Source organism: Bacillus rossius, chromosome 1 (assembly GCF_032445375.1).
Source record: "Bacillus rossius redtenbacheri isolate Brsri chromosome 1, Brsri_v3, whole genome shotgun sequence".
NCBI lineage: Eukaryota > Metazoa > Arthropoda > Insecta > Phasmatodea > Bacillidae > Bacillus > Bacillus rossius.
In genome coordinates this window covers 146,858,806-146,878,846 of record NC_086330.1, presented here as the reverse complement: position 1 = coordinate 146,878,846, position 20,041 = coordinate 146,858,806, and the positions used below count along the sequence as shown (strand labels likewise).

Sequence of the window (20,041 nt, the reverse complement as noted above, 5' to 3'; positions counted from 1 at the left end):
GTGTAAATGTCCAAGTAATTATAGCAGGAGACAATCTAAAATGTACTCGGGAAAACTTAAACTCACGAATGTATAAACGTTCTGTTACTATATTTATGTCACAACTTAGCCGAAATACTGGTACGAGACATAAACTTCACTAAATAAAATGAGCGGAATCTTGGTAACTGTTTTAAACGTATTTTATAATTTCGGAAGTATTGTACAGTTGACGCATCTTTTTAAACTAACCATTTATATCTGGGGATCGTAAATAATTAATTATTGGTATCAAGACATCGAGATGAACGTAAACTTGAACACGTCACGGCAGCGAGAAAACTGGTGCGTATACCAATAAACTGGTATTAGAACTGGACAAAACTGGTACACGGGAGGTGGAGCTTATATTTTTTTCCGCTAAGCTCGCATCTATTGGCTGGCTGCTGATGGAACGTCACGAGTCTGGGCGGAGCGTTGAGTGAGTTATACTGCGCATGCGCAGCTCAGACAACACAGAGAGCCAGCCGGCGGCTACGCCGCACCATAACAGCTGATTGAGTACGATGACCTTTCTCCGCGCACGGCGCGCTATTGACGGTAAATTTCCAATTTGTGGTCCTTTTTTTTTTTAAATTTTTTTACTGTTGTACTATGCGTATGTGTAATGTAGCCCGCATTTTTATGAACGCTGCAGGATGCGACTGTATTTTAATTAACTTTAACGTATTTCTTACTTTTCCCTTTATTTACAATTTTTTACTTTGTCCCCATGAAAAGTGCAAATAAGGGGTTTTGCTGTATCTTGAAGCCTGGTACATATATATTCACTACGAGGTATGAAAACAAGGGGATTGGTGGATGCAACCTTAAAATGTCTGTTTTCACAACCAACCATTCAGCAGGAGTCTGTAAGCATGCTGCGTCATATGTTGGACAGCATTTTTGAGTACACAAGATTACTTAAAGTTCTGGGACAGCCAGTTGAGCACTGGGATTCTGTACTTGTGTTCGTTGTGACGGAAAAGTTAGATAGTGATTCCAGAAGAGATTGGCAACTCTCGTTAACCAGTATTGAAGTGCTAACATTTGAAAAACTTGTGCAGTTTCTGGAACATAGAACCAAAGCATTATCTGCAGCAACTAGCTTGAAATCAAAAAGTGTTGTTGGCACAACCAATAGAATTCAGGCCAGTAGAAATATTTCAGTTTTGTATGGTTCCACACAAAAGCATACTTGTGTAAAATGTACTGGAATCCATGCACTGTACCAAGTGTCCTGAGTTTTTGGCAGCATCAGTTCAAGAGAGATATGCATTTGTTAAAAACAAATGGTTATGTTTCAACTGCCTGAGTTCTACTCACATGTCACGACAGTGTCACTCGTCAAAATGTAGGGTGTGTCAAGAACACCACAATACATTGCTACATGAAGAACCAGTATCAGAAGACATTACCGAACTTACCCAAGGAGAGGTGTCATCACATCATTCAGTGTAGTCATTTCCTTTAGAAGGTGTTGTTGTCAACTGCATTAGTCCAGGTTCAGGATTGTAGAGGTCATTTAATCACATGTAGAGCCTTACTGGACTCTGGTTCAGAAGCAAGCTTTATAACTGAGGACTGTGTGCAACTGCTTTGGTTAAAGAAGCAGCAGTTGAATGTTACAGTCGGGTTTAGCATCCAACAGCATTGGTAAAGTTTCTAGCCTTGTTCAACTGAATCTCTAGCCTAACGCTGGTGGTACATCACACCTCTGTATAGTGCTCTTGTGATGTCAAAATTGACAAGCTGCCTCCCAAGAGAGAGTATTATTCCTAAGGCCTCTTGGTCCCACATCAAGGGACTGAGATTAGCAGACCCCATGTACAATATTCCGAGGAAAGTGGACATTCTTCTTGTTGGGGATATTTTCCCACTTTTACTTAGATCAAGACAATGCACAGGAGAAAAAGGTTCTCCAGTGGCCATTGAAACTGAACTTGGTTGGGTGCTCTCCGGAAGTATTCACAGTGATTCATTCCCATCGTCTTTGACTTCTCTGCATATTCATTGTGATGATGTGAACAGAGCTCTGCACAAGTTTTGAGAGTTGGAGGAAGTTCCCTTTGCCTCCACACTCACTGAGGAAGAATCCTTATGTGAGCATCACTTTGATGCCAATCATAAACGCAGGGAGGATGTTAGGTATGTGGTGCGATTGCCATTTCGAGAAGGTAAGCTGGAGTTAGGAGAGTCGCAGTCAATGGCGGTGTCACGAATGTGCAGGATAGAGCATCAGCTACAGCAACAACCAACCAAGCATAAACAGTATGTAGAATTTATGGATCAGTACATTGCCTTAGGTCACATGGAGCCAAATTCCACCAAACCAACTGCCGAAGCCGAATCATGACATGTGCTACATCCCTCACATTCCAGTGTATAAGGAGAGTAGCACGACTACCAATTTAAGAGTCGTGTTCGATGCTTCAACAAAGACTTCTTCAGGTGTTTCCTTAAATGATGGGATGATGGTTGGACCCTAACTCCAAGAAGATTTGTGGTTCCTGCTAATACGATTCAGAAAGCACATAGTTCCGCGTGTTGCTGACATAGCCAAAATGTATCATCAAATCTGGGTACATACACAGGACACTGAATTCCAGTGAATTGTGTGGAGACCTTCCCGCACCAAACCTATCCAAGACAATCGCCTGCTAACAGTAACATATGGTGAAAACAGTGCACCTTATCTTGCCATTCAATGTTTGAAACAGCCAAGGATGAACAAGATAACTTTCTGCTGGCAGCGCCAATACTGATGAGCGACTTCTACGTTGATGATCTACTGTCTGGGGCAGATAGCATCCCAGAAGCATTAGAGTTGCAGGAACAACTCAGATCCCTCTTAAGTCGTGGTAGGTTTCAGCTGAGGCAGTGGGCATCAAGTGCACCAGAAATCATTGAAGCTGTACCCGTTGAGCTACGGAATTCTGCAGTATCTTGGGATTTGAATGAAGATAGTTCGGTTAAGACTCTAGGGCTTGAGTGGCATCCTACTCAGGATCAATTTGCATTTTCATGTTCATCAAAACCTAAGGAGACCATCTCTAAACGCCTTACATTATCTTGAGATTTCCAAGTTGTTCGACCCATTAGGCTGGCTTTCACCTTTGACTGTTCGTGCCAAGATTTTGTTACAGTCTTTGTGGGTTCTCTCTGGATTGGGATGATCCTCTTCCTAAGAAACTGTGCGTAATCTGGAATCAGTTCATCAAAGAACTTCCTCTGTTGGACGTCTTCCGTATTGATAGGTGCCTCTTACTTCCCAACCCTGACAAATGTGAATTGATAGTTTTGTGACGCATCAGAGATGGCTTATGTAGCTGTGGTGTATTTACGATCACATTACCATGATGGCACAATGTTAGTGCGACTAGTGACTGGCAAAACCAAGGTAGCACCACTCAAACAGATTTCCATCCCACGATTGGAACTTTGTGGGGCCTTGCTTCTGTCAAAGTTGTTTACTTCTGTGCAGCATGCATTATCATTGGAAGAAATTCACATTCAAGTATGGACAGATTCCACTATCGTGCTGGCATGGTTGGCAAGTTATCCAAGACACTGGAAAACATTTGTGGCTAACAGGGTAGCAATAATCCAAAGCCTTGTGCCCTCAGATTAATGGCTCCCATGTAAGCGGCGATGACAATCCTGCAGATTGTGCCTCCCGTGGGTTGTTGCCGAGTGAACTTTCTTCACACCCATTATGGGGGTCAGGTCCACCATGGTTGCAAAACCCTGGTCCTTTGAGAGCCAGTGAGAGAATTGAGCCTGATCAACCCCTAATGGAACAAGAGAGAAGAGTAACTGTGTTAAATGTGTCCATCCACCCTGAAAATGCATTGCTGAATAGGTGGTCTTCCTTAAGTAAACGCCAACGGGTGACAGCATGGTGTTTGAGATTTGTTAACAACTGCAGGAAGCCACAAAATGACAGACTACTTAATTCCTTAACTGTGAGTGAGCTTCAAGTAGCATTATTTTGTTGGGTGATCATTGTGCAGAAGGAAAGTTTCAGTTATGACATTCACTGTCTCACAAATGCCAGACCTCTTAGTTCTAAGAGCCGCCTCGCCAGTCTTGCTCCATTTCTGGATAAAAATGGTGTAGTCAGGGTGGGCGGTCGAATTCAGAAATCATGTGTTTCTGAAGAGCAAAAACATCCTGTTGTGCTACCAGCCCATGGACAGCTGTACAAATTAGTGGTAATGCACGAACATGTGGTAAATCTTAACGCAGGACCTCAGTTGGTGCAAGGAGCCTTGCAACAACGATTCTGGATTCTTCGTGCCAGAGATACTATCTGCCACATACTGAAGGCTACGTCAGCGGACTACAACTGCTACCCAGATGATGGCCGACCTTCCAGCACCAAGAGTTCGGGTCTCACGTCCATGTTTCCATTGTGGGGTTGATTATGCAGGGCCATTCCAGCTTCGTAATAATTGTAAGGGGCGCAGTAAAACTAAATTTTTTGAATTTTTTTGGGTTTGGTATTTTTGTGCTGTCATCATTTGTGGGGTTTCCTTCGTTCTGTTAGTCCATTTTTCTTTGTTTTTCTTTGTTTGTTGACCATATTCCTGTTGTGGAGTATTGTGTGGCGTTAAATCCTGACAACAGCAATTTTTTGCTTAATTTGTGTTTTTTTTTTTTTTTTTTTTTGTAGTTTTCTTCTACAGACATACATGTGCTAAGCAATGGCGTATGTCCAAAAGCCTACATCAAGTCAAAACTAATTTATAGGTTATGTAGCCTTATTTGTATGTTTTTCCACCAAGGCCATGCACATTGAACTGGTGAGTGACCTGACGACATCAGCATTCATGGCCGCTCTCAAGCGTTTCATTGCTCGGCGTGGAAGGCCCCTAGAGATTTTCTGTGATTGCGGAACAAACTTTGTTGGAGCGGCATGGGAGCTTAAGGAACTGTTTGTGATGGTCCAGTCGCAGGAACTCCAACAGACAGTATGCAACTATCTTGCTGGACAGGGTATTTCTTGGCGGTTTAATCCTCCTGTGGCCCCTCACCAAGGAGGGCTTTGGGAAGCGGGGGTGAAGATCATGAAAAATCACTTGTATCGCGTTGTGGGAAGTGCCAGTCTCACCTTTGAAGAATTTTACACGGTCCTGACTATGATTTAGGCCTGCCTCAACTCTAGACCGCTTACAGCACTTTCCAGTGATCCTAGTGACTTTTCCGCACTCACTCCAGCCCACTTTCTTATCGGAGACTCACTACTGGCGCTGCCACATCTTGAGGAACCCGATGTAAAACTCAACAATGTGGCCCGATGGAAAGTGGTACAAGAATAGTTCAACACTTTTGGAAACGCTGGTATTCTGAATATCTCTCAAGACTTCAAAATCGACCAAAATGTTGGACGAAACAAGCCAACCTGCAGATTGGAGACATGGTTATTCTAAAGGAAGAGCACATGCCAGTCCATCTATGGCGGCTGGGTCGCATTACAAACATCTTTCCAGGTTTGGATAATTGTGTGCGTACAGTAGCTGTGCAAACTGTCTCCGGAGAAGTTAAGCGACCAGTTGTCAAGATTGTGCCTTTGCCATTCTAGTGTCATAAAGTAACTTATAGGTGGTGTATCTTGAAAAGATGGTATGACTGAAACAGTTACGTGATGGTTGGTTATTTTAAGTTGTCAATTGGAAATTACATGGTGGGCGGAATGTTGAGTCGCACAGTGTTATTCAGTTGTTTGTTTTGAAAGACAAGTGGCCTTCGGCATTAGAGTTTTGTTGTTTGTTTTGTTTTGGGCTGAGTAGTTGTGTTCTTGGAAAAATGGTGGCAGATGTATTTTTGTGCATTAAAACATGAAATTCCATAAAGAGTTCTGATGGCACATATTTAGTTTAGCATTAAAATTGCAATTCCGACTTCCAACAGCTTACTTCATGAAACAATTGTTAAGTCATTGGCTTGGTGCAGTGTTCAAACGCTTAGCCTGGCAATCTGCGGACTCTGGTCTGATTCCCACTGGGAACTTTTTTTTAAGTGATAACTTCTTTAGCCGCATTGAGCGATTTATGGTAGGGGCAAAACTTATGGGTTCACATCACCGATATGCTAGTGACTTGTTGTGCCAGACTGGTGACGTGCAGCGGCCTGTATAAATGTATATGCATATATAAACTAATACATTGTGTGTGTGTGTATTCACACACACACGACTGTATCATGTGCATGTTGGACTCTTTTTGAATGGGTAAGATCTTGTTAGTTCGCGTCACAGACATGCTGTAATAGCAGTAAGTAAGTAAAGTTAAATTGACCACGTGAAAAGTTTAATTTATTTATACTGTGCATTGCCCAGTGAACACTGACCTAAGTCTGACATCACTGGTAAGTCATAGCAATGTAATGCATTTTTACATAATTTTGACATACCAGTGACATCTATTTTGAGTATAAAATGATGTAAGGATAAATTATATCATGTTGACATCATACTGATGTAATACCAAAATCATTTTGTTACATAGATTAGACGTAGAAATGATGTCATATTACACATTTAAAAACGAAATTTTAAGTTTTCACTTCTGCCTGCAGTCTCCCCTTCCCCCCCCCCCCCCCCCCCCCCCCCCCCAAACCATGACTGCCTATTTTTTACAGTTAAATGTCTGTTTTTAAAATTATATATATTCAACTCAGTAAAGTTTAATGTAATTTAATTAATATAATGAAACAGGACTTGTTTGATATATCTATGTATTGTATTTACTGTAGTGCGTAGATTGTGATTTAAATTTTTAGCTGCAATACCAACGTTAAGCAAACATTAAACAATGTTTTGTTGTAGTTATATTTACATTTGATCCACTTTTCTTTTGTGCATTCAGATCACATGGCTCTGGCAGCTGTTTCAAATCACCTGTATTCTGCCATTACTGCACCTTTTTCCCTACAGTTTGTAACAGTCTCTACAGTTGTAAACAGCATCTCACCATGTAAGCATTGATTTTTCATTAAAAATAATAATATTAAATTGGACAATGGAAAAAAATGTAAGGTTTGTTCTGGTAATAAATAAAACGCAGAGTAGATAATTACTTGCTAGATTTTTTTGTAAATATTAATATACGTAATTTAAAACACCTAATTATGTAATAAAACTGTTGTAGCATTGCAGGACAGGGCCTTCCCCAATTGTTCTTTAAGTTTTTATGAGTAATATGTTTTAACAGTAATACATTATGTAAGTTGTTTAAATAATTTTCAGGCATCATAACCTAACTGTGCTACATGTGGTAAATCATCGAAACTTACAATTGATCTTTTAAAATAACTTTGATGATAATATTTTACCGTTTATAATTGTTTTCCAGGTTTTCTTATGTTTTATGAATGTACTCTCTCAATTAATTACAGTTTCTAATATTGTTGTATTGTTTAAGCCTATTTGCTTTATTATGAAACAGCCATGTAACTGTAAATTTACCGAATTCTACCGAAATAATTACGTTTGTATGTGTTTTAAAATGGTTTTTAAGCTTTAAATTTTTTTTTATATGCGCAAATGCACTGTAATGTATTTTTCTTTTGTAATTTTGTCTGTGGGATGATGCAATCATGAGAGACAGTTGCGTGGCAGTTAGAGTGAGAAAGAATGACTTGCATCGACACAGTGATGCCGAGGTGATAAAACGATAATGATTCATCCGGTGTAAGGCAGAGACAGAGCAACTAGCGTGAGAAAATATTTTGGGAGTCCCCGATTTTGATGTGGATTTGGAAAGAGACAGATCAAGGGAAGTCCCGGGTTAAGTGTGTACAGGGTTTTTTCATGTATTGTAATTTTTTCTGTGATTGGCTGGTGTTGGAGGGAGTGTTTGATACTGTAGTGTGATTGGCCGAAAGTTACATCATGGTGCAATCCTTGGTCTCTCCTGAGACCCGTGTGTTGTTTAGATTTTTTAGTCATCTACTGAACAGCGACTGAGGAGGTGGGTAGTTGAGTAGGTGGCTCAAAACATTATGATAATATGAAGATTTAAAGAGTCAATTTCACGGCTGTGGTCCGGGCGTCACCGGTATATAATCAACCTGATTTTCGTTTTTTTGGACATAAATTAGAATTTAGTGACTACGGTCGCCGGTAATCGCCCAAAACATGACTTAGTAAATTTCGTAATTGTTTCCAAGGACATTGTCCTTCGGCATTGTACCGAAAAGTTGAATGCAACTGCGGGACTTAACTTTGAACTGTTTTTAATATTCAATTTTCGGTCAGTCAGTGTGTGATTCAAATTAATGAAGCTTTTTTGTTGTGAGTAAGGAAAATACTGTTTCAACTTGTAAATGTTGTGGTCGCAGGATGGCGGCAAATGTCTCGTGAATTCTTAAGGTATAAATAAATAAACTGTAAAAAACATTTTGTGTACGAGAGACATCATTGAAATTCAACATCGCCCATAACTAATATTCTGAAGGAAACATAACCTCACTTTTTCAGCATCTGAGCATGCAAGTGTATCCTGTAAGTTATCCTTCAAAGACCAAAACGTGAAATATCTGAGCTAGTCCGGGGGTCTTTGGAGTGTAACATATTGTAACAAATAGTGTGGGTAAAACTGGTTTTAAAAGGGATAGCCCAATTCAATTTTATTACAGTTTTATTAATTACTAATATTTACATTACTAATAAATAATTGTACTTCAAAATGTCTGATCACCAATCACTTGTACTTGAAAATGTTTATTCCCCAGTCACTTGATGTCTGTCACGATCCGCAGTTCATAATCCTCGCTGGAGCTAGGCTCAACAGTGGTTCGCCCTACCTCGCGCCTGTCCACACACATTCTCGCCCCACTCAGTCGCACTCTTAGGTCCCGTCGCTCCTCGTTGCACCGCTCTCTAGGGGGGTCTATCACCCTCTTTGCCGATGTCACACTTCCCTTCACTCGCAGAACTCTCCAAACTCGCGGAATTCTCACGGAGGCCATCATTGTTGCTTATATCCCCATGGCGTCCTTCTCGGAGGGACGAGAGTGGCTGTAACATGTCGTGTCATCCCTGGCCGACCCAACGCCCAAAAAGTCCAGAAAGACTGCATTTATTCACGCCACTCCACGCTGCGGCCTCGGAAAACCACAGGCCGTTTAAAGTGTCAGTGACAAAAGTTCAAAACGGTGCAGGGAGCTGATGGGGATGGTCAGCCAGACCCTTGTAATCCAGCTGGGCATGCTGGCATGCGTGACGTCAGCGCCTGTGCGAGGCCGCTAACCAGACTTGCTGGAAGGCCCGCTCAGGTACGTGGCATGTGTTGTGGCCTTGGCTCCTAGCACGCATATAACAATATATTTAAATTCTGTAATTAAAAGTTTAATATTGCAAGAAGAAGAAAAAAAATTTGAAAGAGAAAGAAGTATACTCAATGGGAATTTAACCTGAGTACGCAAATTACCAGGCCATCCATTTGACCATTGCACCAAGCCACTGAATTGACAATAAATGAAAGAAAAATTTTTTTATAAATATACTTTAAAATAATTAAAGACCGTTTTCTCACTTCTTAGGCCACATTCAGACTAAATATTTTAAGACATTGAGAGGGGCGCCTACCTGCTTCTACTCACACAGTTTAAGACAAATCAGTGAGCCCTGACTCGGACCCACCCCTTGTTAGTTTAAAAAGAATTACCGGAATAAAAGGAATCACAGTTGAAAGAATGACACTTGCTTGAACATTAAATGATACAGCTAATGAAAATTCTTGATTTAAATACACAACATTTAAAACATGCTTTCGTATGGGAGATGCCTGTTTGTTTGGGATCTGCATTCTCAAGACTCCAACTTTTAACTGACAACTGCAGCAATGTTAAAAGTTATTGTAATGCATTTAATCCCGATAAAGTTTCCAAATAAATTATACATGCTAAACTTAAACACAAATTTAAAACTAAACAGAGTTTTAATAAAATATGCCCACTTTTATACGAAACTGTCATTTAACACTATTTAAATAATGGGTTCAACTGCTACTAGCACAATTAGTTCGCAGGCCGCTGCGAGCTTCACTAAGCCGTCGGAGAATGAAGGTAAATTGCCAGACCCATCTATATGACTGTAGTATAGAGTACCTTCCTTTTAGATTCAGTTTACAAAATGGCATCTTTACTAGTTTGGTTACTAACATCACCACTAGAGTTAACCTTTTCATTTTGTTTTTCAGCCATTTTTGCACTGTTGGATACATACATCTTTGGAGATACTAGGGCTGTGAAAGTACTTTGCATAAATGGAAATTGTGTACTAAGCAGATTTCTATTAATGAGGTTTTACTGTACTGTGTTACTTAAAAATTTTAATTAATTTCTGGCACAGCTGACAAAGTTAAAAACATGTTACTCAACTCACCGTTGAATAACTTTGCTGCCATCTATGCCGTTATTACTGTTAACTTCTTCTTTTTTTTGTCCCCTTAGTGTTCAAAGTAAAAGTGTGTGTATTTTTGAAAATTTTGCTGGTAATCTTTTGTGTATTTATTAGTGTACGGTTGTGGGAACAGTTGCATGTGTTTTATGCAGGCAGTGCAAATGCTGTGGGTGAATCTCATCATGGACACATTGGCCTCCCTGGCACTGGCTACGGAGATGCCTACTGTGGAGTTGCTGATGAGGAAGCCGTACGGCAGAGACAAGCCCATCATATCCAAAACCATGATGAGGAACATTGTTGGCCAAGCAGTGTACCAGCTGGTAGTCATCTTTGTCCTGCTCTTCAAAGGTACCAATACTGCTTGGAAATTTTGGCTAAGGCTGGGCGCAACACAGAATCGGACAAGACGCGACACCACATTATGCCACGTGACAGCTTAACACCATCTTCTTGCAGCAGCTTGACACTGTATTTCTGTTAAATTATTTCTTCCTGTATCCTTGAAATCAAATTATTGTTGTGATACTTCTTCAAAGAAATATTATATAAAACTAGCTGAAGTACCCGGTATTGCCCAGGCTAAACACATCATGATATAATGAACATCACTTCCAAGTTTTAAGTCTGTAGGACACACTGGGAAATTTTGATTTTAAAGTCCTATTGATTACACAAACTAAGTGCATCAAGGCTATGCATTAGCAAAACTGGGATGCCAGTCTTCAGCTTCATTTTGTGTGGAGACAGTTAACCCCTAGGCAGACGTGATGGACGCACCAAATGTTAGCACGTTACAGATTCAAGGCAACAACATGTATTTATTAGCATCTTTAGTTTGCTAGCAGCTGTAAGCTTCACTAAGTGGATGGGAGAAGGATAGAAAGTTGCCAGACCTTACTATATATTACTGTGACATAGAGAAAGAACACAAACTCACTGATTTGTGTCTATGACCTACCTCCTATGATTTTCTATTATAAAACTGAATGTACCCTTTTTTCACTCCCTTAGAGATGGAATTTCTTAAATATATGTAGTCTATGCCACTCTCCGGCCCATAAACTATGTGTAAAAAATCATGTTGCTCCATTGCTGCGTGAAATAAGGAGAAACAGACAATCATACTTTCACATCATAACATTATTAGGGATAGGTATTTCCTGTACTAAACATACTAATCGATCTGCATCCAGCTCTTCATACGTTCATACTAAGGAAAAAATCAATAAAAATACTTTATAAATGAATATTTGCTGAATTTAAAGTAACTACGAAAAACAGCATTTAACTTGTCAGATATAAACACACTACCATAGAGTAAAAAAGGATATGCACACTACAGCATGCCTTTTTTTGCAAAAAAAAATTTATACTTGCATGCGCAACATGAGACAGTCTGCCCACAACGAAATTGGAGCAGTCATTTGATGTTGTCGCCTCATGTTTGATTGCTACAGGTTTGTGGCATTGTGCCATGTCTGATAGCATTGCTTTTATGTAAATACATCCATGAAACGAAACATGTTACAAGAAGTAACTTTTTGCAAAGTAGTGGAGTTATATGTGTAGGTTGTAGTTTAAATGAAAATTTTCGGGAATCTTCAAGTTTCTTCAACACTTATAACTAGGCTTGTGCTGTTGCATGATTTTTTTGGTTTCGGTATAAGTTCCTTTAAAATAACCGACCAGAAACTGACTTGACATTTTCTGTTCTGGGTATATTTTGTATGTTTCTGTTACTTAGCGATCTGTAACATTAGTGAAACGTTTATCCAGTGAGAAAGGTAAACAAGCACATTCTTTCAAAGTCACCATATTGCAATGTAACAACACACAAAAAATTAGAATATAGTTTACAGTGAATTGGGGGAGAGACAGGAAGCGAAAGATGCCATCTTAGTTTTAACAATTATTAAGTCATTATTTATTTTGACATTTTTTGTCTTTATTCAAGGATGTTGCATTTATTTAAATAGAATTCCAGAAGTTCATAGTGCAAAATATGTACTCTTTTATGTGTTTTTAATAACCGAATAATGGCCAGCAAACCTCATTCATGTATTTGGTCTAATACTAAAAACTTTTTCTTAATAAAAACCAAAACCAAGGTCTTTTTTTTTTAAACTGAACCAGAACTGAACGACCAATAAAAAAATAGAACTTTACAGCCCCACTTATAACAACTACACTAGAGTCCCGTTATAGCGAGGTGTCGCGGTTCCGGGTTTGATCCTTGCTGTAACCGAATTGGACAGATTTTGGCCCCCAAAAAATAAAAATTAACCCAAAATAGCATAAAAATTGTGTTTAAACCTGTATAATTGGAAAATAACAAGTTATATTAACGAAATCTTAATTTCTATGAGCAGATGTGTGAATTTTCTTTAAAACGATACCCCACAAGTACGGATGCGATCACCGATTGCGTCAAAATAACCTAAATACCCTACCACGCCACGTAAGTATAGCATCTTAGCCCGCAATCAATTACTCGACTTGGCCCGCGGCCGACACAGCATTGTCCTGCTATCTATTGTCCACGCGGGCTGTCTGCTGGCGGCCATGTTGGTTTGGGATGTAGCTAACAGGCGGCGCTAGTGTAGAGCGACGATTTAATTCCTTACAAAAAAGCAGGAGTGCGGCAACACACGTACGCCTCAAACGAGATAGTCGCTGGAAAACTATACTTTTTTTCATTTAAAGAAACCTGTAAACTTTTTTTGAAAATAAATTTGGGATTAAACTCAAACCATCATAACCCCCTTCCCGGACACATACCCCAACAACTGACCGAAACGAAAGTTACAAGAAAACCGTCCTAGCGATTTGTAAATAAATACGGTAGTGCCTACTATTTGTCTGATAGTAAAATTAATAACGTGACGTGTTTGTAAACGTGTCACGACTGAAATAATTCCAAACAAGTTTATAAATATTTGTGTATTATTAACGTGATTAATTAGCAACAAGTATAAAGATGGCTCTAACGTTTTTCCTAACATAGTTATAAACAATGTTATTATTCGTTAATGAAAATGTCCAAACAAGTTAATTAAGAGCATTTATATTAAAAAAAAGTGCACATTGTTATGTTTAATGGTGGGAAAAAATAGATTTTGTCTATTTTCTAAATAATAAGAAATGAGTACAAGTATATGTATATTCAAAGGCTCGGTTTATTAGAGTCGAGCATACCTTGGCCTTGAAGCCAAGCGGAATTTTAATGAAAGAAAGGACAGGATTTTCTATTTTTAAAGCCACACACTTAGGTGGCGACTGCAAGGCTGAAGAATGTGACAGGTGTCAACGGCAAGATGTCTAGTGGTGAGCGAGAGGGGTGGAGATAAAGCAGACAAATAATCAAAGCGCGCTTCAGGCGATCACGCCGTATATTCCTCATAAAGACCTCGTTATAGCAGTGTTCTCGCTATTACCGTGCTCGCTATAACGGGATTCTCCATGTGCTGTGTCAAGACAGTGCATAGTAACCTCTGCACACACTGGAACAAAGTGGACAGTTCCGCATTGCATCAGCCTCAGCAGGTATGGAGCACCATGCGATAACATGTGGTGGGGTGAAGCCGTAAACACTGTGATGACAGGAGAGCTGGACCACCACTGAAAAACCAGCAGCTCACGTTCTCAGTCTGGGACCAGTCTTGCATTTTAAATTTTTGATTGTCTGTACTATTGCGGAGTTTTTGGGTAGTGAAAATAAAAATTAGGTAGTTTTATTACTAAAAGTACATTAAATAAATCAGGGTGTCTACAAATCACAAAAGTCACGTATCAAAAAATGTAAGGAAACTGAAAGACTGGTGAAGAAAATCACAAAAAGTCTCGGAATAAACAGTAATAGAGCTGGAAGTCGCAAAATTTTAATTTAATTTACAGCAGCCTTTTGCTTGCTTTTTAATTTTTGACCCTCACTTCAGTTTATAGCAGTGCATTAAATATAATTAGGAATGGGCCAATAAAATCCTAAAATACCATCAAACCCTTAGTATTCCAGATTCAAAATTCAAAGAAAAAGGTTTGATGAAAAATATTAGAGGAAATAAAGTTAATTAAAATGTTCAACACTCATTACCTTTGAAGTTTTCTAGGTCAATTTTTTCTTCATAACTGTCCCATTATTACCATCCCCCAAGATAGTGTACTTTTAACGTGTAATTATAAAAATAAAATTACAATAAGTTATAAGTATTGATTCTGGAAACTTAGTTTGTAAAACAAACATTTAAAGGGTTGAATGTATATTTTTCATTTCTAGTACAATATTTTATTTTTGACCCTTAAGTCGTAGATTTAGATTTGAGGGGTATATTTGAGATACTCTTGAGGATGCCAATACGAGAAAATGGGATTTGACCCATCTCTGATTATAATTGTTGAAGTAATCATGTTGATTATCATGTTGAAGTAATCTTTATAGGTTTTATCAAAAATTTGTTTAGTCTAAATGAATTGTAGATCTAAGTCAAATATGTAAATGGACCCTAGATACCTATAAAGCTGTAAGAAAATTTTACCACAATGTGTGTTGAAATTGGTATATCTTGTAATTGTGGGCATCCTGTAAAAATGGGCTATTAGCTATGCATGATAACAAATGGACTGTTACATGGCTTAGATCAAATTTTACACTGGTATATTGTACATAAATGTTCTGAATCCACAGCTACGTATAAATTCATAGTGAACATTTGGTAATGTTAGAAACTAGTTTAGCTCTAAGATTAATGTGTGAATGTTAAAATGACCTGGCTGTAATTATTTTTTGTCTCTAGGGGCTGATTGGCTGGGACTCTCAGCAGGGCATTCTGAAGAAAATTTCGGACAGCCATCACAACACTTCACTTTGATTTTCAATGCATTTGTTATGATGACAATGTTTAATGAAATCAATTCGAGAAAGGTTCATGGCGAGCGAAATATTTTCAGTGGTCTGGGCTCTAATCCCGTTTTTTACGTCATATGGATTGTTACTTTCATTTTTCAGGTATGTATAGTAACAGTTTAAGTTGTACTGATGTATCTACACTTGAGTAATTTTGTGATTAAGGGCCCCACTTATCTAGGCACGCAATTTGAAAACTGCTCAAGATATCTTAGTGGTGTCTGTTATGAAAACTAGTTGTGCATGAGTACTCAAAATATTGAGTTGCATTTTTAGTACTTGATGGGAGTCTAGTTTTAAGCTTGAAAAATTGGAGTAGTTACGTCTTGAGACACTGAAACAACAAATTATTAGTAAGATCACATTTTGTAAAAGTTATTAATTTAAAGAAATGCAGAACAAACTTATTTACAGCTCAATATTTACATATCAAAATTATTAACAAGACATTAGTCATAAGTTATGAAAAGGTTTTATATTTGGTAAATGTTAAATGCTGAGGCCTTTCTCAAAATTAAGTAATTTTCATCAAAGAAATTATTTTTTTTATTCTTCTTACGCTACTTAGTTAGTTTTTCATTTCAAAATAGTTAAGAGTCTGTGTACATTTAGTTTTCATTACGTAGGTTAACTTGTTTTTCATAATATAAAAACTAATGCTCTTCTATGGATGTTGTACTCTTAAGTTTTGTTAGTTTCACTCCTCTAATAATGTTTATTAATATATGCTATCAATTTACTTTCCAATGCGAACATGATTAGTTCCGTTCGTAGACAAATTGGTACATACACCGAATACCACTTGCCTGACACAGGACAACAAATCACTAGAAACAAAACAAAAGAATATCATGCGAAAGATGAAGCCAATAAAGCACCATAACTATTGTCACTAATCCCCTTCTATAGTATTATAATCCGATATATATACATATTACGTAACCAAAATATTTTAGCACCACACTGCTTGATGCACCTACATTATGTGCTATGCCTATACTGTCGTATAACTAAACGTATATATCATGTGCATACCGTATTACAGTATTCTATGTTAATATGCTGAAATATCAAGATTTGGCCATGGAGTGTTAAACTTTCTGTAAAATTTATAAAAATATTTTCCCAAAGGTTAGGTACTCAAATGGTTTTGGGCAGTCAAGCAGTGGCGTTGAAGACGATAGAGAAGCGAAAAGTATTTGCATTTCACAATAAGCTAGCCTTCTCAAGCCCAACAACGTTACTGCTGCAACTACTAAAAAAAAACCAATTTGGAAAAAAAAATTCTTTGAAAAATAAAGAGGGCAGCTAACAATGATGCTACTGCAACCTGTAACTGCTGCGGACAAACAATGTAAACTAAAATTGGCCAAACATCAAGTTTGATTCGACATCTAGAAACCAAGTACCCAACAAAAAATGCACAGTGGATAAATGAAGACAAGGATCGACACTCAAAACTCCTTCAAAATCAGCTGCGAGTTGTAACTTACCGAGACAAGAATCCATAAATATGTTTGTCCATTCTGCAATTAAATCGCCAAAAAATTTTGCAAAATCTACAGCTCTATCTAATCAAGTGTCAAGTGGATTGTGAACGGTAACCATCCATACTCAATTGTCTGTGAGCCTAAGTTCAAGCAATTAATGAATTTGGCTGTTCCAGAATATGATCTGCCTAAAGGTAATTATTTTTCGAATACTGCAATTCCGTCACTACATGAAAACAAAAAAACCAAGTGTGTGACGTTATCAAAACAAACATCAACACACAATATTTGGCATCATTCTCTGATATCATGACTTCAAATGCTAATGAAAGTTTTATTTCAGTGACTTTGCATTACGTGAAATAATTTCTATTGGTAAATTCTTATTTTCCAGAAAGTCATGGCAGTGTACAAATAAATGAAAAAATAAAATCATGAATGAATGAATATGATTTGATGGAAACAACAGTGCCAGTATTTGTTATTGTTGTTACTGACAATGCAGGGAATATCTCAAATGCTGTGAAAGGAAATTTTACTCATCTAGCATGCTTTGCACACACTGTGCAATTAATAATATAAGAAGCAAAAAAACTTACAGAAGGCATAGGCAAGCTCTTCACAAAATCTCGTGCAATTTTAGGGCACTATAAACACAGTTGCCAAGCAAGAGAGAGACTTCAAGCCCTTCAGAAATTCAATGGTGAAAAATTCTTAGAAGTTATTCACAATATTTCAACCAGATAGAACAGTGAATTTCTTATGTTAGAAAGACTGCTAACAATGAAAAAAGTCTGTAAATGTAGAACTAGCTGCAAATCCCTGTTTTGGCTCTACACTTACAGGAGGAGAATGGTACTTGGCAGAGTTGTACATTGCTCAACTATAGCAACTTCATCAAGCAACAACAGAAGTATGCTTGGATACCAAACCAACTCTCTATGGTTCTGCCAATAGTTTTTGTACTAAAGCAATTAAACAATAAGTTTATTAGAGAGAAACAATGTTCAACATGTATAACATTCACAAGAAATATTCATAAAGCACTGGCTGGAGCAACACGTTTCCTGAAAAATATTATCAAGAGAATCCAACCCACTTAATTTTTATGTTTCTAGATCCTCGGCTCAAAAACATAATTCTTCCATAACACGAGGAGATAGTTGCACACAAAAAGCTTATGTGAGAAGCACATTAAGGTCAAAACACACTGAAGGTAAAGGTTATTTGGGAATTTGACTTTAAATTAAGAATTCATTAATAAATAAATTTAAAAAAATCTAAATTGGTTGTTTTCTTTCTAGATTGTGCTAGGAATCTGCTGTAACATCAAGCAGTTTATGGGAAGCATTTGATGATGCAGTTCAAAATACAAAGATGAATGCTCCAAATTTTGACCTGAAAGTTAATTTGGCAAGACTGCAAGTGGATGAATATCGTGCAAAAAAAATAATTTTAAGAAATATAGACCCATGGTGGAAAGAAAATATCACACTATTTCCTGCTTTGAGAAAAGTTGTTAGAAAATACCAGGGACTGGAAGTAACGCGCTACTAGTAACGACGTTATTTGTAACAGTTACTTTTTATGGTAACGATCGTGGTAACGCAATATATTAAGTTTTCTGTAACTGTAACTGATTTACATTTTTCTGCCTTAAAGTAACGATAATTGTCGTTACTTCTTGCGTTACATTTTTTAAATGTATTTCTTACTGAACGAACAACGATTTGTTAATTTTTTCAAACCCAGAACGAAAATCCCGACAAGCATATTATTTGCGATGGTATTGCTTGTACTTGTAAAAATGCTGTTGGCTAGCCTGCGCTCGTATTTTGATTGTCATTTATTTAATATTTGCGACATGCGGGTTTACTGCTGTGCACATGCGCGAAAGCAATGACAGAATCTAATGAAGCGAGAAGCCGAGAAAGCAGTCCAGAATTTTCGTTGCCGTGGCCTTCATATTCTAATTTTTTTCGAAGTTCGGTCGAGTGATAAAAATAACCTTATTGTGAAGTGCTTATGTGGTTCTGCGAACAATTTTGTAGTGTAAACTAATTAGTCAATATAATTTAGGATCTATTTAAAAAAATTCAGTTTAAATAAACATATATATTTACTAAACACAATATGTTTTATTAGCTTTTAATTATAACAATATTACGTATCACATTTTTAGTTTTTCACAAAGTAACTGTTAAAGTAACTTACAGTTACTTTTCTCAGAACTGTAACTGTAACTGGTTTATTTTCAGTAGTGTAACTTGTAGTTGTAACAGGGTTACATTTTCAATGGAGTATTTGTAACTGTAACCGAGTTACTTTTTAAAAGTAACTTTCCGGTCCCTGGAAAATACTTACCTATTCCAGCAACTAGTGCTGCAAGCAAAATGCATTTTCTCTCAAGGAGGGAATGTAGTTAAATTTTCTAGAACATGCTTAACAGAGTAAATATAGAGGAGATTGTGTTCTTGCATAAGAACTTGAAGAAAAATGATTGTACATGTATTCTTACAAGTGTTTATTCTCTACACATGAAATTATCCTATTATAGGTGGCTTAGTAATAATTATTCATTTAAATGTGAAAATCCTTACTGATATTATAAATGACATTGTGAGTTTGTTTCTTAGCTTGTTTCTTTGTTTCTCAATCAAGCAAAAACGGCTAAACGGATTTGAATGTAATTTGGCCTAAAGCTAGCTCATAACATAATCCACATATTAATATGAAATTCCATCCCTAAGGGAGTGAAAAAGTGATAATTTCATTTTATAACAGAAAAATCATAGGTCATAGACATACAAATACTAGTTTGTGTCATTTATCTGTGTCTGCTACACGATCATACACATAGTAAGGTCTGGCAAATTCATATTCTTCTCCTTGATGAGACCAGTCCGCTTAGAGGAGCTCGCAGCAGCTAGCAAAATAAAGACGCTAATAACAGTTTAGTTCTTAACTTCGTCAATAGATAGAGACTTTGTCTGTTTTCATTGTATAAGTGAGCACGCATGACACAATTTAATTAAATATAAAAGAGAGAGAGATATAGAGTGAGAAGAGAGAGACAGAGATATAGGTTGAGATAGAGCGAGGTATAGAGGATGAAATGGAGTTAGAGATATATAGATGTATAGAGCTATATAGAGATTTGTATATAGAAGAAATAGAGATAGTGGGAGGTACAGATGTATGTAGATATAGAGAGATAGATAC

At 37.5% G+C, this 20,041-nt stretch overlaps 1 protein-coding gene across 1 annotated transcript in view; it reads left to right on the top strand.

Annotated features, from left to right (window-relative positions):
* Positions 1-20,041, top strand: part of LOC134546260 (plasma membrane calcium-transporting ATPase 4-like) — a 155,388-nt gene that overhangs the window by 114,640 nt on the left and 20,707 nt on the right. Inside the window, exons 16-17 of the mRNA XM_063388962.1 lie at positions 10,579-10,777; positions 15,220-15,431. Of these exons, the coding sequence (XP_063245032.1) occupies positions 10,579-10,777; positions 15,220-15,431 (411 nt within the window). The remainder of the gene's footprint in view (positions 1-10,578; positions 10,778-15,219; positions 15,432-20,041) is intronic.